We start from the raw sequence: 23,730 nt of genomic DNA on the forward strand, positions 1-23,730 counted from the left end.
GTTCCAGACCAACAAGATTGACGTTATGGAGTGGCCAGCCCAATCCCCGGATCTTAATCCAATAGAAAACTTGTGGGGTGACATCAAAAATGCAGTTTCTGAGGCAAAACCAAGAAATAGAGAAGAACTGTGGAATGTAGTCCAATCATCCTGGGCTGGAATACCTGTTCACAGGTGCCAGAAGTTGGTTGACACCATGCAACACAGATGTACAGCAGTTCTCAGAAACAGTGCTTATACAACTAAATATTAATTAAGTGATTCAAAGGAAAGCAAAATCTTCAAACATTTTTTCAGTTTATATAGTGAATGTTTGAGTTTGTAAAGAAGAATACAAACACTGCTATTTTTTTGAACAGTCTAATATTCACTTTTCTTCAATTTTTTTAGAGGAACAACACAAATTTGATATATTTTTCTTCATGTTTTGATTTGGAATAGAATGTGTAGTGTTCCCAATGCATTTGTGTGTATGGAAATAAAAGCTATTAGAAGGATTTTGAGCTTTATTCACTTTTTTCAACACACTGCTATTATTTTGAACACAACTGTATATGTAAAGCGCTGCGTAAATTGACGGTGCTATATAAGTACCTGTAATAAATAAATATCAGAACAATGCTTGCACACAATTTACAAATGATTCCTTTTGGCCAACTAACGGGCAAAAAATGATACAGCAAAACTATAGATGTTCCGGCCGTTGATATTTATTTTTTTTCAATTTTACAAAACATTTTTTACATAAACATGCACAAGATAGCACAAAACAGAAAGGCAAATAGTTTTCATTTTAGCAAACATTATTGATTTTTCGACCCAATATATTTAATTTTGGTTTATGTGATTACATATACTTTAAGAATTTCCTGTACAGTACATTGGTCAGCCAGTATCACTCTATCTTGCTCGTCAGTAATCAAGTTATTGACCAAAGATTGGACAGATCTGTTTCTGACAAGGCTAGACCCATACCTGCTTAAGTGTTTAATGCTGTTGAACATTTCACCCCGGAAAAAAATTCATACTCTTTCCAGTAAAGATTATTTATTGTGATCAGCTAATATTACAATACTTGCCCAGCAAATGTATAAGGCATTCTGATCACAACATAATTATATAATTTTGAAACTGTTTCCTAAGTTCCCCTAAGGTTACATTTTAGTGTGCTGATCTTAACAAATACCTAGCACCTTGTTACCCAACCTGCAGCTCAATGGCCAGATACTGTCCTTTGGTATTTGCAGTGTGGTTCTTAGACCCTAGCAGTCAGTAGTGGGAGCATTGATTTGTAATAGAGCAGTAATAGCAAGGATCTCTAGCAGTCTCATGTAACATATGTTTCCAGTCTCTGTTTCCCACAGCATGACTCAATTCTTCAACCACTTCTTTAGCAGTCTCTGACAATTTTCTCTAGTTGACCTGCAGTCAACAACAGTCTTCTATAGCATTACATATCATGGATATATAACACAGCCCTTTGGTGACATGAGGGGTCACATTTGAGACACTATATACCTTGTAAGTTGATGACCACTGACCTAGGAGCTTAGCTATTCTTTTAAAGCCACTGGAAGGGGTCATATACTGAGTTACATTGTAATCAGAGGAAAACACCAGGACAGAAAGGAATGTAGCCTGTGTCCTGTACTAGGTTATAGGTTATTACTAAGCAATACAGCTGAGGGGTTGGCAACACAGCAAACAATGCCAACAGACCCAAAACAAGAGAATCAGGTTCCCAACAGCACCTCATGGCTGAAGCAAGTGTTAGCAGAGGCCTGAACATGCGCTTGGTAAAATTTAACAAATGTGTGAATAGAAGATCAAGTAGTAGCCTTGCAAATCTGAGAAACAGACACAAACTGCTGAAAAGCCCAAGAGGAACTGACTGAATTATTCGAGTGAGCCTTAACAGGGAATAAAGGATTCCTATTTGTCAAGGTGTAAGCCTTAGTGATAACCAGTCTAATCCACCTAGGGATGCTGGACTGAAAAGCAGGACAACCCTTGTAAGAGCCCGCAGGCAAGACAAACATAGAATCAAATTTTTGGATGGATACAGTGGCCAAGAGATAAGTTTGTACTTTAAGTAGAGAGATCCCTTTGGGATGATTTACAGCAGGACAAAGAGAAGGCAGGATGAGGTCCTGATTAAGGTGGAAGGATTCTTCCACCACCTTAGGGAGAAAGGAGGTGTCAGCACTTGTAGTAGTGAGCCCTTGTAGATACTCAATTTGGGGTTCCCCAGAGCATGGAGTCTAAGCCCCAGCCTGCTTCTTCACCAGAGTCCCTGATGGTGGGGATAGACTTGCAGCAAGCTGGGACCATGCCACGGCCCCCAGGTTTGCCCAGCTGAGAATGAAGAGATCACTCGTGGGAGGAGACAAACGGAAATCAGATAGACTAGCCGAGGTCAGGACAGGCGGAAAACAAGCAGTCAGAGAATGAAGCAGGGGTTGGTACACAAGTGTCAGGGCAGGAGCCGAGGAACGGACAAGCAGGCCTAACAATGTAACGCACTGGCTGACGACAACCACCACCCACAGGCCGAAGTCCCTCAGGGCGCGGAGCCTAAGTCCCAGGCTGCCCTTCACCAGGGCCCCTGATGGTGGGGATGGACTTGACGCAGCCAGGAACCAGGTCGCGGCCCCCGAGACACCTCAGCTGCGGTAATGGCCGCCGCCAATGGCGTGTAGCTGGTGGAAGAAACAAAAGAGTAGTCAGACAAGTTGGGGTCAACAACAACAGGACAAAACAGTACAGGACAGCAGACGAGAGAGAATCACAGGTCACAAGCCGGGTTCAGCAACAGAGGGTCAGATCAAAGGGGAATACAAAGAATAGTCAAGTCACAAGCCAAATCAGAATACCAGGAGAGTCACGAGAGTCAGAACAGAGTAACAGCAACACAAAGACACAAGACACAAGTGCAAAGAGCATGTGCGGGCCACAGGCTTATATGTCATCAGCCACGCCCCTCTGGGGGGTGGACCTCAGAGACCTGAAGGCATAAAAAGGATTCCCATCATGCACAGCAGAATCCAAGATGGACGCCAGCACATGGAGTAACATAACCTCAGGGAAAAGGTAGGACCTTGACAGTACCTCCTCCTCAAGGACCCCTCCCCCTCCGCGGCTCAACAAAAGGTTTCTGAGGAAAGCGGGTATGAAAAGCGCGGAGGAGGGCAGGAGCATGGACATCCGTGGAAGGAACCCAGGAACGCTCCTCAGGACCATAACCGCGCCAATGAACCAGGAACTGTAATCGACCGCGCACCAATCGAGAGTCCAGGATCCGGCTCACCTCATACTCCTCATGACCGTCAACCCGGACAGGACGGGGCCGAGGCAGATCACAGGTTTCAACAGAGAAACATGAAAGATATTGGAGATCCACATCCCAGACGGAAGGGCAAGGGCATAGGCCACCGGATTCACTTTGCGGAGAATGCGGAAAGGACCGACAAAACGGGGAGCTAGTTTGGGTGTGGGCACCCGAAGATTGAGGTTGCAAGTAGACAACCACACCCGATTGCCGACCTGGTATGAAGGAGCGGGCAACCGTCTGTGATCAGCCTGGAACTTTTGGAGCTGAGCTGAGTCCCTCAAGGCCCTCTGGATCTGCCCCCATGAAGAACGCAGGGCAGCAAGATGGTTCTCCACAGCCGGAATGTCCTGTGGTGAGAACCTCTCAGGTAATACTGCGGGTTGGAACCCATAGTTGGCCATGAAGGGCGACATCCCGGAGGAGGAGTTGACCGCCGAGTTTCTGGCAAACTCTGCCCAAGGCAGGAGATCGGCCCAATCGTCCTGATGGTCTGAAATATAACATCGAAGGAATTGTTCTAAGGCCTGATTGGAACGCTCCGCAGCCCCATTGGACTGCGGGTGGTAGGCTGAGGAAAAGGAGAGACTAATACCCAACTGGGAGCAGAAGGCGCGCCAGAATCTGGACACGAACTGACTCCCACGGTCCGAGACAATCACCTTAGGCAACCCATGCAGGCGAAAAATCTCCCTGGAAAAGACCGTGGCCAGTTCTTGCGCTGTTGGTAATTTCCTGAGTGGAATGCAATGGCACATCTTGGAAAACCGATCGACGATCATGAGGATGACCGTATGACCCCGAGACACCGGGAGGTCTACAATAAAGTCCATACCTAGGTGTGACCAAGGACGCTCCCCATTGGGAATGGGTTGCAGAAGACCCAAAGGGAGATGCCGTGGAGACTTATTCTGGGCACAGATCGAACATGCCGCTACATAAGAGGCAATGTCGGCACGGAGGGTTGGCCACCAGAATAAGCGAGAGACGACCCAACACAGCTGGTTCTTCCCCGGATGCCCGGCAGTTTTGGCATTATGGTAGGTACGCAGCAGGCGGGTGCGCAATCCCTCGGGCACAAAACATCTACCCTCCGGCTTCCCGGGGGGAGCATCAGATTGAGCCGCCAAAATCTGCTCCCCAAGAGGAGAGGTCAGACTGGTGCGAATGGCAGCCAGGATCTGATCTGGAGGAATAACTGAGATTGGCTCAGAGTCTTCCCTGGACAACTCAGAGTATTGCTGTGATAACGCATCAGCCCTGACATTCTTGGAACCAGGCAAATATGAAACCACATAGTTGAAGCGTGACAAGAACAGAGCCCATCTGGCCTGGCGGGGTGTCAATCTTTTGGCCTCCGAAAGGTAAGTCAGGTTCTTATGATCGGTAAGAATGAGGACCGGAACCGCGGAGCCCTCGAGCAGGTGCCTCCATTCTTTGAGAGCTAGAATGATTGCCAACAACTCCCTATCTCCAATCTGGTAGTTGCACTCTGCAGAGGAAAGCTTCCTGGAGTAGAACCCACTGGGAAGTAGGGGTCCATTGGGCGACCGACGTTGAGACAGGAGAGCGCCTACTCCCGTCTCGGATGCATCAACCTCAAGGACGAAGGGCAATCCAGGATTGGGATGAGACAGTATCGAAGCCGACGCGAAGGCGGATTTCAGAGCCTCGAACGCTACGATGGCCTCGGGTGGCCACTCGTGAGGATTACTTCCCTTCTTGGTTAGGTCTGAGAGAGGCTTTGCCAGCGTGGAGAAGTTCCGGATGAACTTCCGATAGTAGTTGGCAAAACCCAAAAAGCGCTGAATGGGCCGAAGACCATTGGGACGAGGCCACTGCAGAACCGCCGAAACCTTCTGAGGGTCCATGGAGAATCCCTCCGCAGAAATGATGTAGCCTAAAAAGGCAACTTGGGATCGATGGAATTCGCACTTCTCAAGTTTACAAAAAAGTTCGTCCTCACGTAATCGTTGCAGCACCTGCTTGACATCCTGGATATGGGACTCCATGGAGGCAGAGTAAACCAGGATGTCATCCAAGTAAACTACCACGCACTGCTGCAACAAGTCACGAAGGACATCATTTATGAATTCCTGAAAAACTGCGGGCGCGTTACACAACCCGAAGGGCATCACCAGGTATTCGTAGTGACCGGTTCTGGTGTTAAACGCGGTCTTCCACTCATCCCCCTGTTTGATCCGTACGAGGTTGTACGCCGCCCTAAGGTCAAGTTTGGTAAAGACTGTTGCCCCCTTAAGGCGGTCGAATAACTCAGTAATCAAGGGAATCGGGTAGGCATTCTTAGTGGTGATTCGATTAAGACCCCTATAATCAATGCAAGACCTCAATTCACCACCCTTCTTCTTTACAAAGAAAAAGCCCGCTCCTGCTGGGGAAGTAGACTTACGAATGTGCCCCCGGGAAAGCTCATCCGCAGCGTATTCCTCCATGGCCTTATTCTCCGCAACCGAGAGAGGATACACCCTGCCACGCGGAGGAGTGGCACCGGGTTGCAAGGATATGGCGCAGTCGTAAGGACGATGAGCAGGTAAGGCACCAGCGCGTACCTTATCAAACACGTCCTGGTACTCCCCATAATCAGAGGGCAACGCAGAGTCCGAGGAGGCACACAACACCTTAACCGGCCCACGGATGCACCTGAGACCACGAGAGAATCTCGGCTGTTTGCCAATTGAAGGTTGGATTGTGCATCTGGAGCCAGGGATACCCCAAAACCACCGAATAGTGCGGAGAAGAAATCACCTGGAAACAGGCCAACTCCCTGTGAACAGCCCCAATAGCTACTTCCACTGGCACAGTCTCGTGGGTAACCTGCGGTGGTTGCAGGGGCCTGCCATCTATCGCCTCGAGAACCAATGGGGTAACTCGAGCCTGCAGGGGAATGGAGTGCTGGGCAGCAAACGAGCTGTCCATAAACAACCCGCTGGCCCCAGAATCTACCAACGCCTGGGCCGTCACCGAGCCCTCCGCCCAAGAGAGGACAACGGTGATCAGTGGCTTATCTCTGCGGAACGCCGGGGACGAGGAGACTCCACCCAAGATCTGTCCCCGACAGGATCTCAGGTGCGAGCGTTTCCCGGATGGACCGGACAGGACTGCCGAAAGTGCCCACCAAGACCACAGTACAGGCAGCGACCCTCCCGACGCCGAGCGGCCCGCTCCCCCTCGGAAAGGCGAGCAAACCCCAGCTGCATGGGCTCACCACCAGACAATCCATCCCCAGGAGGCGTGGGAGGAGAGGGCAGAACGGGTGGGACAGAAAACGCAGGTGCCAGTCGATTGGAAGGCCTCCGCAGGCGTTCCTTGAGTGAAGGCCTCTCCCTGAGCCTGGTGTCAATCAGGATCAGGAAAGAGATGAGCTCCTCCAACACCACAGGCAGTTCCTTAGCTGCAATCTCGTCCTTCAGTGTGTCAGAAAGACCATGGGAAAACGCAGCCACCAGAGCCTCATTGTTCCAACCGACCTCTGCCGCCAGGGTACGAAACTCTATGGCGTACTCGGTCACGGTCCGTGAACCCTGATGCATGGTCATGAGCAGCTTGGCCGCCGAGGCGGAACGAGCCGGTACATCGAATACCCTACGGAAGGCATAGACAAAACCGGAAAAATCTTGAATCACCGGGTCGTTCCTCTCCCATAAGGGATTTGCCCAGGCCAGGGCCTTGTCTGAGAGTAGTGAAATTAGGAACCCAACCTTTGACCTCTCAGACGGGAAGGCGTGGGGTATTAATTCAAAATAAATACCCACCTGGTTGAGGAACCCACGACACTGACTCGGCTCACCCCCAAAGCGCTGTGGAAGAGGGGCAGAGCCAGTCATACCTCTGGTTGCCGCTGATGCAGCCACCGAGGTGGTGGATGCAATAGGCGGAGAAGCAGCGGGAGAGACCACCGGAGTGACTACCGGCCTAATAGCACCAGGAGCAAGGTGTGCAGTGCGTGCAAGCAGAGTTTGCAACGCCTGAGCGAACTGATCCAACAGGTGATCCTGTTGATCGAGTCTGGCGACTAGCGTTGGGAGCGAAGGCGTGCCTGCACCGTCAGGGTTCATGGCACTTGTGTAATGTCAGGGCAGGAGCCGAGGAACGGACAGGCAGGCCTAACAATGTAACGCACTGGCTGACGACAACCACCACCCACAGACCGAAGTCCCTCAGGGCGCGGAGCCTAAGTCCCAGGCTGACCTTCACCAGGGCCCCTGATGGTGGGGATGGACTTGACGCAGCCAGGAACCAGGTCGCGGCCCCCGAGACACCTCAGCTGCGGTAATGGCCGCCGCCAATGGCGTGTAGCTGGTGGAAGAAACAAAAGAGTAGTCAGACAAGTCGGGGTCAACAACAACAGGACAAAACAGTACAGGACAGCAGACGAGAGAGAATCACAGGTCACAAGCCGGGTTCAGCAACAGAGGGTCAGATCAAAGAAGAATACAAAGAATAGTCAAGTCACAAGCCGAATCAGAATACCAGGAGAGTCACGAGAGTCAGAACAGAGTAACAGCAACACAAAGACACAAGACACAAGTGCAAAGAGCATGTGCGGGCCACAGGCTTATATGTCATCAGCCACGCCCCTCTGGGGGGTGGACCTCAGAGACCTGAAGGCATAAAAAGGATTCCCATCATGCACAGCAGAATCCAAGATGGACGCCAGCACATGGAGTAACATAACCTCAGGGAAAAGGTAGGACCTTGACAACAAGTAGTCAATGCAGGATAAAGGCAATAGCAACACACAGGAGCTCAGAAAACTAGGAAGTTGCTCAGGCAAAGTGGCCTAGACTGAGCATGTCTTATATAGGCAGGCAAACAAGGAGGCGGGCCAGGAAGTGATGGAAGGGAAGGAAATAAAACCTAGAGAACAGCAGACAACGCCCACAGGTGAGCACAGACAAACACACATGAGAAGAGGTCAGGAACAGGACTGCAGCAACGAGGTAAGAACACAAACAAGAAGCTGCAGGCTAACTTGTGACAGGAGGACAAAGGCCTCAAAACCACCTTGCCTTTAGAAAGGATTCTTTACAGGATAAGGGCACCAGTTATGAGACCTATCTTACATCTAAAAATCTATGTGACGTATGTGATGTGAAATCTATAAGAAAAGCCACCTTACGTGTAAGGTCAATTTCCTAGCTTTAAGGAGTGCAGGAATAACAGAGTCAGATAAAAGATGAATGATGGTATACGGACCCAGAGACAGCAGGTTTGGCTACTCTGGAAGTGCATTGAGAGTCTCCCAAGAGTCAGAGAATGTCCAAGTAGAAAGTCCTTCTCTGGCAATTTGGTACCACCACAATCACCGGGTTGCCCTCCATCCCAACCCTTCTAAGCAGTCAAGCAAGAATTCATAGCAGGAGAAAGGTTTATATCTGCCAAAACTGATCTCATGGGATCACTGGTGGATCTACAGTGAAGTCCTTTCATTCCATGATCCTGGCTACAAATCTGTGCAATTTGTTGTTTAACTGTAATGCCAACAGATCTACATCCAATGTCCCCTAGCAGTGACAGATGTCCCAGAATACCTCAGGGTGAAGAGACCATTCCCCTGCATCCAGGCGCTAATGAATGAGAAAATTAGCCTGCCAGCTGTCTGTTCCAGGAATGTGGACTGCAGACCAGGCAAGAAAATGTCTTTCGGCCCAAGCCATAATTAGGTATGCTTTTCAAAGGGCCTCACAGCTTCTGATGCCACTCTAATGATTGATGTAAGCCATGGCTGTGGGATTGTCTGTGACAAAAGTGTTGCATGCAACAAACTCTTTAAAAGGGCTGTAGCAGCCCTGTGAATCACTGCTCCCAGCCTAAGGCGTGCTCACCACCCAGAACTACCTCTACACTGGGAGGGGGAATAGTGGGTGTGAGTGGGTTGGGTTGAAATTATAAGCCAGAAACCAGCTCTCAGCAGAGAGAGCTAATCTATCACGTAAGCACAGAAGCAAAAACTGAATATTGCTGGGAGTGGGAGGAGTTATGTGGGCTGTCCTAAAAACTTTGTTTGCGAGTGCCCTCACCTGAAGCTGGCAGCATATAATGAATGGTCAGGACTTATGCAGGCCATAGATGGGTCGAAAATCGGCCGATTTTTCGGGCGAAAATAAAATCGGCCGATTTTCGGATCGTTAGTGGGCGATTTGGTCGGCCGATTTTCGGTATTTTGGCCGTTTTTTTTTTTCGGTAAAGTTGGAAAAAAATCGGCCGATTTTGCCGATCGGCCGATTTTCGCGGCAATTAGTGGGCGAATCGGCCGATTTTTTACCGATAAAAAAACTGCGCATGAGCAGTGACCTGCAAAAGGAAGACAAAAAGAAGAAAAAGAAGAAGAGGAAGAGGATGAAGAAGAGGATGAAGAAGAGGAAGAAGAAGAGGATGAAGAAGAAGAGGATGAGGATGAAGAAGAAGAGGATGAGGATGAAGAAGAAGAGGATGAGGATGAAGAAGAAGAAGAAGAGGATGAAGAAGAAGAGGATGAGGATGATGATGAAGAAGAGGATGAGGATGAAGAAGAGGATGAGGATGATGAAGAAGAAGAAGAAGAAGAAGAGGAGGAGGATGAGGATGATGATGAAGAAGAAGAGGATGAGGATGAAAAAGAAGAAGAAGAGGATGAAGAAGAAGAGGATGAGGATGAAGAAGATGAGGATGAAGAAGAGGATGAGGATGAAGAAGAGGATGAGGATGAAGAAGAAGAAGAGGATGAGGATGAAGAAGAAGAAGAAGAAGAAGAAGTAGGATGAAAATAAGAATAATTCCAGTCCAGCAAAAAGTGTCTCTGCAGAGAGCTCCGCTATTTCTGACAGTTCTCTGACAGTTCCTTGACATTTACAGTGGTTGAAACATTGTATCTATTTGTTTCCGAATAAAAACATCTGTATCCTAAATGGAAATAAATAGATACAATGTTTCAACCGCTGTAAATGTCAAGGAACTGTCAGAAATAGCAGAGCTCTCTTCAGGGACACTTTTTGCTGGCTGTAGAAGGGATGAAAATCGGCCGATTTTTTTTACCATTGATGGCAACGTCGGCCGCTTGAACGACCGAATTTTCGTTTTTTAAAAGAAAAATCTGCCGTTTTTCTCCCCATCTATGGCCTGCATTAGTCTGTGTCTTGTACTATACAATTAGAAAAGAAGTTAGAAAAGAGAAGACAATTAGACTATATAAGGCCTAAATCCTATGTGAACCAAAAAAACAGGCAGGCTGTTTGGGAATCCTATTAGCACATCACTGGGAAAGCACTGAACAATTATTAAATGCAGTGGCTATAATAGGAAACCAGCTTAAGACATGCTTTAAACAGTGGTTCTCAACCTTAGGGAGACCAGGGCCCAGTAAATTCTTCCAAAACATTTCATGCCCCAACATGGGTGTGATTGATGGGTAGAATGTTATTGGCCTAATTTTGCCATATATTCTAAACCTTCCTTACTCTATCCATAACAAACAAAAAAGTTTGGGCTATAGATACACTTACACTAATTATCATAAGAAGTTATGGGGTCAATCCAATAAAACAGAAGATAAGAAACTGTATCCCAGAGCAACCAATCAAATTCTTGTATAATGTTTCCCCAAAAATAAACAGTGAAATCAGATTTTCCTATTAGTTACTAATGCAGTTCCTTACACATTTTCAATTCTCATTTTTAATGTAATGTTAAGTCCCTGGAGCAGACAATTTTGCTGACAAATGAATGCAAACACCAATTAGTATAGATACAAACTTACAAGAAGCACTTTCAAACTAGGTATCAATGAAATAAAGAATAGTGATCACTGGGGAAGCACTGAGCATGCAAGACAGCAGAGAAAAGTTTTCAGGATGAGGGCAGTGTGCAGCTCTAGCAATAAATCCATGCAGTTGTGTGCTCCCATTGGCCCCTGAAGTCAGGGCAAAGCTGCAAGGCTCTCTCCAACCTTCTCTGTACCAGTAGGAAAGCTGAAACCTGGTGTTGATCACCTTACTGGCACAGTCAGGTGGACAAGGTAGCCAAAGCTGGCCAGAATGACCCCTGCATCTTCACCCCCATGCCAGAGGGAGTGGAAAACAATGCATTCTTGCTGAGCCAAGGCCCCCATCTGCTGCAACATCTAATGTCTAGCTGCCAGAGGAGACAGAAAACCAGGGCTTGGCAGGAGGAAGGCTGGTGGTTTACAGCCAATGCTTTAATCCATTTGATCACTTCTTGTTGACATCCACTCTCCATTTATAGCTGGACAGTCTTCCCTTACTCTATTTTTCTTTAGAAAGTTTCTTTAGTGAGGCTGATCCAAAAAAAAAAAATACAGGAAGATGTGACTGACCTGTCCATCTCACTTCCCCCTGCAGGTTAGAATGTGATTCAGTCCTGGACAAACTATTTATTATATTATATACTTAAATTGGTTCTAAAGGCTGTTTGCAGGAGTTTGCAGCTCTACCCTCATCCCCCCTTAATACCTTAGCCTGATCCTGATCCAGCGATGTGCAAAAGAGTGGACACTCTCCTTGGTCTCTCTTTCCTCATTAGCGCAGACACAGCGGTGGGAGCCATTGGCTTCCACTGCTGTCAATCACAGCCAGTGACGAAGGAGAGGGTGCGCGGCCAAGCTGAGCTCTGTGTGTCTCATAGAGGCGGCTCAGGAGTAAGCATGTACAAGTGCCCCCAGAGCTAGCAGCTTGCTTTGGGGGCACTAAGCAGGGAGAGGGGAATGGGATGCCAGCAGGGGGGACCAGAGAGGAAGAGGACTGGGGCCGCTCTGTGCAAAACCAGTTCACAGAATAGGTATGACATGTTTGTTATTTAAAAAAAAAATCTGAACCTTTACAATCACTTTAAGAGACATATTTAAAAAGTAGAAAATATTACATTTACTAAACATTGACTGCAGGTGAAATAATCACCATAAATGAAAACACCTGCACCAAGAGTTTTTACTCCTTTTGCTCCTGTGTGTAATAAAATGTATTAGTAGTGTATTGGAATGTAATCCTACTGTATACTGGGGGAAAATAAAATATGTCATTTTAAAATCAAATTAAAAATATTTAAACTGCTGTATTGTACTTCTGTATTGCTATAGTGAAGTGATTGTAAGGGCTGAAGGTTTTTCACTTTGATGCATTCTTTGCATTTAAGTTAAAAAAAACTTTCTATTTCTATTGCCAGCCCCCTAAATACTTACCTAAACCCGATCTAGATACAGCACTGTGACCGAGAGCAGAGGCGCCTCTCTCTCTCTCCCTCCTCACTGGGCTCAGTGACAGCAGTGGGAGCCATTGGCTCCTGGTTTTGTCAAACAAATTCCATTGATGTGGTAGCAGACGGAGGGGCTTAGTGATTGGACACACAGAGTGCAGCCCAGGATTGAGTCTTCCCTTGTGCCACCATAGGAAGGAGAAGAGGAGTAGAGCACAAAAGGGATTTGATTCCCTTAGCAATTAATCTGCTGTAACTACTCATTTATGAAGAAAAAAACAAGAATTCATATTTCACAAGAATGCCAAAAGTATTGGGATACCTGCCTTTACACGCACATGAACTTTAATGGCATCCCAGTCCTAGTCTGTAGGGTTCAATACTGAGTTGGCCCACCCTTTGCAGCTATAACAGCTTCAACTCTTCTGGTAAGTCTGTCCACAAGGTTTAGGAGTGTGTCTATGGGAATGTTTGACCATTCCTCCAGAAGTGCATTCGTGAGGTCAGGGACTGATGCCAGATGCAGTCTTTGTTCTAATTCATCCCAAAGGTGTTCTATCAGGTTGAGGTCAGGACTGTGCAGACCAGTCAAGTTCCTCCACCCCAAACTCTCATCCATGTCTTTTTGGACCTTGCTTTGCACACTGGTGTACAGTCATGTTGGAACAGGAAGGGGCCATCCTCAAACTGTTCCCACAAAGTTGGGAGCATAAAATTGTCCAAACTGTCTTGGTATGCTGACGCCTTAAGGCCTAGTTCCCACTGGCATTGAAAGCAGGCATTTGAGGGGCATTTTTAACGCTTCTCAAACGCCTATGCAAATGATACTATGGGCAGCACACAGTGCTGTTCTCATTATCAAAACGTGAAACACATAGGGTGTTTGGGGAGCATTTTTAATGCTTGTAAAAAGCCAGTCTAAAGACCATATTAAAGCTCATTAACTCCTGTCTAACGCCTATACTAAAGCTATAGAAGCATTTGGTAAGAGTTAGAAATTTAGTCAAGTGTGAACAAGCCCTAAGAGTTCTCTTCACTGGAACTAAGGGGCCAAGCCCAACCCCTGAAAAACAACCCCACACCATAATCCCCCCTCCACCAAACTTTACACTTGCCACAATGCTGTCAGGTAAGTACCGTTCTCCTGGAAACCTCCAAACCCAGACACATCCATTGGATTGCCAGACAGAGAAGCGTGATTCGTCACTCTAGAGAACATGAGTACACCACTGCATCCACACTTGGTGATGTAAGGATTGGATGCAGCTGCTCGGCCATGGAAACCCATTCCATGAAGCTCTCTATGCACTGTTGTTTGCTAATCTGAAGGCCAGATGAAGTTTGGAGGTCTTTAGCTATTGACTCTGGCGACTTCTGTGCACTGCACACTTCAGAAGGCACTGACCCCGCTCTGTAATTTTACGTGGCCTACCATTTAGTGGCTGAGCTGCTGTTATTCCCAGTTGCTTTCACTTTGTTACAATACCACTAACAGTTGACTGTGGAATATTTAGTAGCAAGGAAATTTCATGGATGGACTTATTGCACAGGTGGCAACCTATCACAGTACCACGCTTAAATTCACTGAGCTCCTGAGAGCGACCCATTCTTTCACAAATGTTTGTAGAAGCAGTCTGCATGTCTAGGTGCTTGGTTTTATACACCTGTGGCCATGGAGGTGATTGGAACACCTGAATCCAATGATTTGGAGGGGTGTCCCAATACGTTTGGCAATATAGTGTATGCATACTGCTCCAGTGAGTGACTTATCACATTCTCCGCTGCATAATTCTTGGGTGCTGGTCCATCTCCTTGCATACCAGGAAATCAATCAAGAAAAAAAAAAGAATCACTGCACTCCAACTTGCAGCAGCTTTTCTAATTCACTGCTCCAATCCAGCCCCATCCAGCATGTGATGATTTACTTCATTTCCGAAGAATTCTTATTCTTAACTCTATTTGTGCATATTTACTTTTCTATAGATTTACTAAGTCAGCCCCATAGATTCTTTATATAACATGAGCACCGTACAACCAATAGTAAGTAAAAAGTTACACAGTGACCAGAAACAAAATTGTAATTTGCAATTTTGCATTAATCTTTCCAGATTATACATATACTACTTACTCTTAGTGACAAAAAAACTGTGCTGGCACTGACTGCAAATGTTAAAATAGCAATCGCTGTGCAGACAATAAGATCAGAAATCAAAATTTCTTTCTGTAAAAAAAACAAGTTTGTGATTAGATATCCATTAGATGTCCATGCATGGCAAACAATATAATTTAAATATATTAAAACAATTTTAAATGATTTCAGAATAAAACAAAGGCATGTTTATAAATAAAAAAGAATACCTATCTTCTACCTTGATAATGTACATAAAAAATAAATCATAATCCAAACGTCTCATATGCTTAATGATATTCACTTCACTTATTTTATTACAGCTACAAAAGTAACTATAATAATTGATATTGAATGAAAATGTAAGTAACCAGTACTCAGTTCTCCTGAGTGATGCTGGGCCCTTGGTATGACAGACACAAGCTGGAATCTGTAAGTAGCTCACTGTTGACCTGATCCCTAAACTCTTAACCCTGAACTCTGAACTGTCTGCCTAACTTAATCCTGACCTCTGAACCATTTGCATTACCTAATCCTGATCCCTGAGCTCTGTTTGTTATTTATTCCTGACTTTTGAATCCTGTGTATTACTTACTCCTAACTATAAACTCTTTGCGTTACTTAACCCTGATCCTTGAACTGTCTGCAGTGCTTAATCCTGACCCTAAACTCTCTGCATTACTTGCTCCTGACTCTTGCACTCTCTGTGTTACTTACTCAATCGTAACCCTGAACTCTGTGTATTACCTAATTTTAATCCCTGACAGTTATTAATCCCAACCCCTGAACTCTGTTATTTAATCCTGACTTCTGAGCTCTGTGTGTTACTTTCTGTATTCCTGACCCCTGCGCATCACTTAAATTTGACCACTGAACTGTGTGTTCATGTGACGTCCTGCCACTCTCCTTCCCTGATCAAAGGAGAGCAGTGGGAGGGGCTGAGATTCCCCTCTGACGTCAGCCGGGAGGTCACATGATTGCATAGCGACTGTGTGAAATAAGGTATTTAGCCTCATCATTAAAAAAAACAAACAAAAAAAAAACACACATGATTGTATAGTGTGCTAGGACAGAGTAGATAACTGTAATTATGCACTGTGACTTTACAACCATACAGGAGGAGAGGGGAGGGGTGGGTTTGGGTATCGTCTCTCACACACACTGACTTGGAAATGAGAGGCAGGGGAGAGGGAGAGAAACTACACATAGCGGGATGACAGAGGCACATAAGCTGACCACAGTATCATGGATCAGCAGCCATGATTACCGTCGTCAGCACACCTAAGGGGACACAGGAATAGGCAGGATCAACCAGGTATTTGAGAGCATAGAATGGGACAAATGACACTGCAGAAACCCTATGCTACTTATCATGCTTTAAAGGAACAGGATCATTATTTTTTTTAGGGTTGCAACCAATTTAATCCAGACCTCTGAACTCTGTGTGTTTCTCATTCCTGAACCTTGAACTATGTACGTTACTTAATCCTGGCCCATGCACTCTGTGTGTTACTTAATCCTGATCCTTAAACTGATCCCTAGATCTCTGAACTCTGTGTGTTATTTAATCTCGACCCTTAAACATTCTGCATTGCTTAAATCCTCACTTTTGAACTCTCTGAATGACTTAATCCTGATCCCCGAATTCTCTGCTTTTAATTACCTGAAGTGATTATAAAGGCTTTTTATTTTTAAATAACAAACATGTCTATACTTACCTGCTGTGAACAGTGGTTTGGCACAGAGCAGCCTGGATCCTCCTCTTCTCAGGTACCCTTCAGGCTCTCCTGGCCACTCCCTCCTGTCGGGTGCCCCCACAGCAAGCAACTTGCTATGGGGGCACCTGCTGCTTCGCGTGTCCTTTCACACACAGAGCCGTGGCTCGGCCCCACCCTCTCTTTCTTCTCATTGGCTCACTCGCTGTGACTGACAGCAGTGGGAGCCAATGGCTCCCATTTCTGTCTCAGCCAATGAGAATAGGGAGTTCCAGGATAGCCAGAGATTCCAGTGAGAGGGGGCTTAGGTGAGTATTGGGGGGCTGGGGGCTTTGCTGCACGCAGAAGATTTTTTACCTTCATGTATAGAATGCATGAAGGTAAAAAACTTTCAGCCTTTAGAATCACTTTAATCCTGACCCCTGAGCTTTCTGCGTTACTTACTCCTGACCCCTAAACTCTCTGCAATACTTATTCTTGATCCCTGAACGAAGAAGAAGAGGAAGAGGAAAAAGAAGAAAAAGAATTATGGTATCTTGCATGAAGCATGTCTGGTGGCTTTTCTCTGTCTGTGTATCTGCCTGGATTTAAAGGGATAACTCCACTTTTGTAATAAACAAAATATAGCCAAAAAAAGCCTCATATAGAATATACAATTGCTACACAAGCCATATTGTAATTTAATATTCCTAAAAATGACCTATTTTTGCAGTGCTGTAATTTTCTGTAAAATTCAACGCAATATGGCAACCTGGAGGCGTTCTGTACACAGCTGGTGTGCAAATTGCCTAAAAAATGTGATATCCTGCTTGTGTGATTAGATCACTGATTTTCCCAGAAGTCTACAGTAGGATAAGTCAGATTTTAGGCATACTCAAGCAATAGAAATTCCATTTCTGGTGAGATACTCCAAAAGTGATAGTCACTTCTAATGGCATGCCAACTGCAGAGTTCACTGGCTGATTATAGTGAACCAGACCCTCCCATTTGGAATAATTCTGGACAAGACATGTTGAAACAAACAGCTATTTCTTCAGAAGATAAACAGATAGGAATCTGCAACAATGTTTGTTAAAATACTCGCAATATACATTGATCACCAAGAGGGAGTTGTTTTTTTCTCAATAAAAGTGGAGTTTCTCTTTCTAGTTCTAAAAATGGAAAAGGGAGGAAATTGACCCCCCACTTTATTCCCTTAACTTAGTGGACTGTAAGCTCCAAGGAGCAGGGCCCTCCTATCCAGGGGCGGACTGACAACTCATAGGGCCCCCGGGCAATAGGGGATCATGGGGCCCCGTATCCTTGCCCAAACTCAAAAAAGCCTATGAAAAAGGTACCAGGGGCATCTCATGGGGCCCCCTACTGACCCTGGGCCCTAGGGCAGTGCCCGAATTTCCAAATGGTCAGTCCGCCCCTGCTCCTATCCCTCTTGTATTGAACTGTATTGTTGCTGCATTGTCTCCCGTTATATTGTAAAGTGCTGAGCAAACAGTTGGTGCTATATAAATCCTGTATTATAATAATAATAGAAATAATAATAATAAATTAGGTGAAACTTTGCTGACTTAGTTACATCATCTAATCATGTGTAAGCAAAAATACTGTGGTTTTTTTTATTTCCATTGCATGTAATTAGGTATTCTTTGCAAGGTGGATTTAAACCACATCGACTGAGCTAATTCCCTGGCAAAGTGAACAGTTTATTAGCCTTTAGTAAATCAACCACACTGCACAGGAAATTTACCACTATGGTCTTTATCTTCTGTGGTAAAGGATCTTCTTGCTGTGTTGGAATACTTTTGACATTTTCACAAAACAGTCTGCGAAAAATGTTACATTTTACCAGGGATCTATAAAAAAAAAAAAAAAAATAAGCAAACAAAATTATCTTATCACATGATTGCAGAATCAATTAAGAATTAATGACATAGAAATCACCAAGGCCCTCTGCTGGATGTCATGCTTTGTTACATTTTACTAAGTAATAAGTTGATTTATAAAGTAACAAGTTTATCAGCAAAAACAAAAAAATAATGGCCCTAACATATGGGGAATTAAATTATGTTTGTATATTGCCCTAATATATGGGGAATTAGATTGTGTTTGCATAATGGACCTAATATGTAGGGAATTAGATTGTGTTTGCATAATGGCCCTAATATGTGAGGAATTAGATTATGTTTGCAGAGCAAAGCAACGGGCTTGCTAAATCCTCAACAGCATATACTGTACATTTCTGAGTTTTTTTCCTTAAAGCTGAACTCCAGGCAAACAGCTGAAAAAAAAGATGTATTACATACAGTATATGAGAGATGTTTAACCTGCCAAAGGAGCTCTGATGCACATTACATCCCTTTCTAGCAGGGAAACTGATCTTTTTCTACTGCAGTTTCACTTTTACTTACAGGTATCCTTCTCACCAACCCTCCCCCCCTGCCCCCCCCGTGACTGGTCCATGACAGGGGAAGAAGCACACTGATGAGCACATCTCTCTGCTTTCTCTTCCTAGCAGTATGACTCCTTGCAAAAGCACTGCAAAACACCTGAATGTCTCTTTATGCTTCTTCCCCCTCCATAACTTCTGCTGTTTTGTCTGTACAGTAGGCTGCAAGAAGCTGATACCAAGTAAAATTCTTATACTGCTTGAATATAAAAAATAAAAAAGTGACATTCCCCTATTCTTCTTCCTGATCAATCTGCCCTACCCAGGTAATGTTTTTGACAAATGCAAGAGTCATTATAAGAGAAATTTAAAGTACATTATTTAATTTAACAAAAGGCAAAGCTTTTTAGTTTTGATTAGAATGGAACGGGATTAGAACACCTGTCAGTTGTTATTGTTGTCTGCACCCTCTGCACCCACCCAAAAGTCAAAGATAGTCACCAAATTTTGTGCTGTCTCTAGAACAGGAATAGAGGAGAAATCTTCCAAGGAGGACAATAGTTTTGGTGACCCTAGTGACACCCCAGGATCCAATAACTTTGGATGGATTTCCTTTTACTTCTTGTTTTGGCTATGGGATGGGAAGTGAAGGGAAATCTCTCCTATAAGACACATATGGCAAAAAAACTAACAGAAATCTCCAACACATATTCAACCCCACTTGTCTTCTCTAAACTCCCTCATATATTAATAAATGGACAGCTGATCTTGGTGTTTCTCTTGAGGAAGAAGATTAGGACCAAATCTAGGCCACAATAAAGTTCTCCTCACTAAACACTGCAGTCCTTGAAACAAACTATAATGTGCTGCCTTACTGGTACCTGGTCCAGGAAAGGATAAATAAGTTTGTACCCAGCTTCCATCCTCCTGCTTTAGGCCTCTTGCACACGGTACTGATGTTTGAGCATCTACTTTTTAATGTAATATCAGGCATTTGTTTTGCACGTATTCGCACTTATTTATGTGCATATATGTGTGCATATGCTTGATCGCACATTTGCGCACACAATATATTCTTAGGAAACATTCATTAATATTTATGCTCATATGCAGGTATTTGTGCGCATTTGCGCGCATTTGCATGCATTTGCATTCAAATGCGCAAACACACAGCAAATTACTGACAAAAAAATGCAGATTTTCCTATTTCTTTTTTTACTGAAAAATACCCGGAGCTTCTTTACGTGCCTGTGTGCAAAGGCACATTGTAAATAATGGGCTACATTTTACCTAAGTAAAAAAAAAAATGTACTGAGCTTTTTCAGACTGCAGAGTGCCTTAAAGGATGAGCTGCACAGGGAATACATCTGGTGGACCTGTCCAACATTTGCACTCTTTTGGGCTAAAGCCTTCCGGTTTCCTTCAAAATATACCCTGACCTATCTGTGCCACTGCTAAATAATGCCTGCTTTATGTTTCCTGAGTTGGAAAAGGGATCCCAATGCATAAACTCCTTGTGGGCGGAGTGAAATGTGTTGGGGGCATGGCCTGGTTGCAGCTCAGGCTGAGGCTGTCATACACCTTCTTGTCCTTGTCTGCACTCCAAGCAGTTGCTACACAAGAGGACCTGGTGGAGGCTTGAGTGGCACCTGTCAATTTAGTTTGGATCACTGTGAGTTGGTTTAAACTTTCAACTCCCTACAGCAACCAGACAATAGCCAAGGCCTGGAAAACACCTAGGCTCTGCTTTCTTGAAACCAAAAACCAAGTTATATAGGCCATGATTCATGATGAGATCAAAGCCACATTGGAGGACTGGAGTGATGAGTACATCAAGGTGTGGCTGCACTGTATAGACATATACTTACTACCAGATATTGATCTCTTCCTACTAGAACCCTAACGCACCTATTTCTACATTGCCAACTTTACCTTGTCACTCAGAGCTTAGGTGTGGCCTCTCCTAGCTCCATACACCCCAGGATGACCACCACCACCCTCCTCCTTGTTGGTCTTCCTACAGTCCCTTCTGACCCTGGTTAAACAATCCAGTCTATCGTCTGTAGAGACTACAGTAACTATGCATCTGAATGATCTGAGCTGTTGTACAAACACATTTCTCATACTAAGCTTTGTTTGAAATGCAAAATTACAAATCTGTACAGTCTACAGAGTGTTGTAATCAACAATTGATTCCCAACAAAAAACCTTGAAGATGAAAAAATAATACTAGAGTTCAGTTTAACCAAACCTATGTTAGGAAATCTAGAATGATAAAGACTAACTGTCTTTATTTCTAACATTGTTAACTACATACATGATATAGCTATTATTATTAGAAATGTTACTTACATTAGAATAAATGGATCACTACTTTGCCGGCTCAAGTGATAGGAAAGCGAAATCAAAAGACCACAAAAAATAGAAAAAGGAGGTGGTATGTGTCTAATGTCCCAGGGCTCCTAATAAATAAACAATTACAAAGACATATGTTTGCATGGTAATTGATACATTCAAATCTAGTATGCTATTTAAAATATATAATTTTCCAGCTATTCCTTTAACTGTATCTAATCATTTTTTTTAATAAAATATTGTTCCACATTTTCTATCACTAGAGGTTCTGCTTGCTGTAGAACCCCCATACTTCTGGGCAGATAAGGACCTCCAGGCGCCTCGAAAGGCTAGCATTTCTAACCCCTGCGCGGAATCCTTACCTTTTTGTAGGTTGAAAGGCAATGGGTATATGTCAATTTAGAACGCTGCATTAGTTTGATCCCAGACTCAAAGGGTTTATTAAAGCACAATACAGAAAAGAAAGAGGGTTAGGACACAGATTAACCCAGAATAGAAAAAATGACTCCAGACTACTCTTCTAAAAATAGTCCACACAGGCTTTGTACAGTTGTGTTCAAAATAATAGCAGTCAGACATCACTAACCTGATCAATCACTGTTTTTGGTAGAAATTATATTTCTACATGGCAAATAATTTACTAGCAGGTGTAGTAGAGTAATAGAAATCCAACAGACCCAACAGTCATGACATGCATGCTGTTAATTCTGTGTAATTGAATCACTAATTGAAAGGGGCATGTTCAAAATAATAGCAATGTGGAGTTCTATTAGTGAGGTCATTCATTCTTTGAAAAATAGGTGGCAATTATTGCCCTTATTTAAGGAAGGAAGGCAGCAAATGTTGTACATGCTGGCTACAGTGCATTTCTCTCTGAAATTCTGAGGAAAATGGGTCGTTCCAGAAATTGTTTAGAAGAACATTGTACCTTTATTAAAAAGTTGATTGTAGAGGGGAAAACATATAAAGAAGTACAGAAAATGATAGGCTGCTCAGCTAAAATGATCGCAAATGCTTTAAAATGGCAACCAAAACCTGAAAGACGTGGAAGAAAGCGAAAAACTACCATTCGAATGGATAGAAAAATAGCCAAAATGGCAAGGACTCAGCCAACAATCAGCTCTAGGAAGATCAAAGAAGGTCTAAAGTTACCTGTGAGTACTGTTACAATTAGAAGACGCCTATGTGAAGCCAAGCTATCTGCAAGAAGTCTCCACAAAGTCCCACTGTTGAAAAAAAGACGTGCTGAAGGGGTTACAATTTGCCAAAGAGCACATTGACTGGCTTAAAGTGAAATGGCGCAACATTTTGTGGACTGATGAAAGTAAGATTGTTCTTTTTCGGTTTAGTGGCTGGAGACAGTTTGTCAGACGACCCCCAAACACTGAATTCAAGCCACAGTACACTGTGAAGACAGTGAAGCATGGTTGCGCAAGCATCATGATATGGGGATGTTTCTCATACTACGGTGTTGGGCCTATTTATCGCATACCAGGGATCATGGATCAGTTTGAATACATCAGAATACTTGGAGGCCATGCTGCCTTATACTGAAGAGGAAATACCCTTGAAATGGGTGTTCCAACAAGACAACGACCCCAAACACACCAGATGTGTTTGTGTGTTTGTGATGTGCCAGAAGTTGGTTGACTCCATGCAACACAGATGTACAGCAGTTCTCAGAAACAGTGCTTACACAACTAAATATTAATTAAGTGATTCAAAGGAAAGCAAAATGTTCAAACATTTTTCAGTTTATATAGTGAATGTTTGAGTTTGTAAAGAAGAATACAAACACTGCTATTTTTTTGAACAGTCTAATATTCACTTTTTTTCAATTTGTTTAGAGGAACAACACAAATTTGATATATTTTTTTTCATGTTTTGATGTGGAATAGAATGTGTAGTGTTCCCAATGCATTTGTGTGTATGGAAATAAAAACTATTAGAAGGATTTTGAGCTTTATTCACTTTTTTCAACACACTGCTATTATTTTGAACACAACTGTACATTTAAGCAGAGACCATCTATATTTGTAGACTGTTAAACAGAACCAGTAGCACAAGTATCTCCAATGATAAGCAACCAGAACTTCCTGCAATGACCACTAGCCACAGCTGATATCAACTCTCCAGGACACTATTTAGCAGCAAAGCGTCTTTAAAAGATGCTCCATATAGACAACCATCTTCCTGTTCCATTCCATCTGGATATACTCTTCAGCATGGTAGCATACACTTCCTAGGCCCAGACTCTGGCCCTTCTTTTAGTCTTACCCTCCACTGTAGTAGTTCTGGGAAGCAAAAATTACCTGCAACACCTCCTTTTCAGGCAAAGATTGGAAAGACAAAGACCTCCAACACTGCCAGCTCTCCTGACAACAGCCCAGGAGACAATAACTCTTCTCCACGGTTACCCCAAATATTTAAATACTCGTCAAGTATGCATCACCCCCAATAAACCTGCTAGTGATTTTCTAGAGATGAATAAGTATTCAAACTCATTAATTTTGTTTCTTCTTACAGTATCTGCCAGAGATATTCACTAACAACAGGAAAAATAAACAATGGTGTGAAATTAGAGCCCAGACTGACTACAGCTTAGCTACCCACT

General features: G+C 44.1%; 1 protein-coding gene across 1 annotated transcript in view; it reads right to left on the minus strand.

Annotated features, from left to right (window-relative positions):
- Positions 1 to 23,730, minus strand: part of PCNX2 (pecanex 2) — a 212,046-nt gene that overhangs the window by 91,056 nt on the left and 97,260 nt on the right. The window contains exons 15-17 of the mRNA XM_089669801.1: positions 21,114 to 21,223; positions 18,123 to 18,228; positions 14,664 to 14,756 (exon numbers count right to left, since the gene is read on the minus strand). Of these exons, the coding sequence (XP_089525927.1) occupies positions 14,664 to 14,756; positions 18,123 to 18,228; positions 21,114 to 21,223 (309 nt within the window). The remainder of the gene's footprint in view (positions 1 to 14,663; positions 14,757 to 18,122; positions 18,229 to 21,113; positions 21,224 to 23,730) is intronic.

The sequence above is a fragment of the Staurois parvus genome, unplaced genomic scaffold (genome assembly GCF_062004578.1).
Source record: "Staurois parvus isolate SC_StPar_1 unplaced genomic scaffold, SC_StPar_1.0 ptg000081l, whole genome shotgun sequence".
Taxonomy (NCBI): domain Eukaryota; kingdom Metazoa; phylum Chordata; class Amphibia; order Anura; family Ranidae; genus Staurois; species Staurois parvus.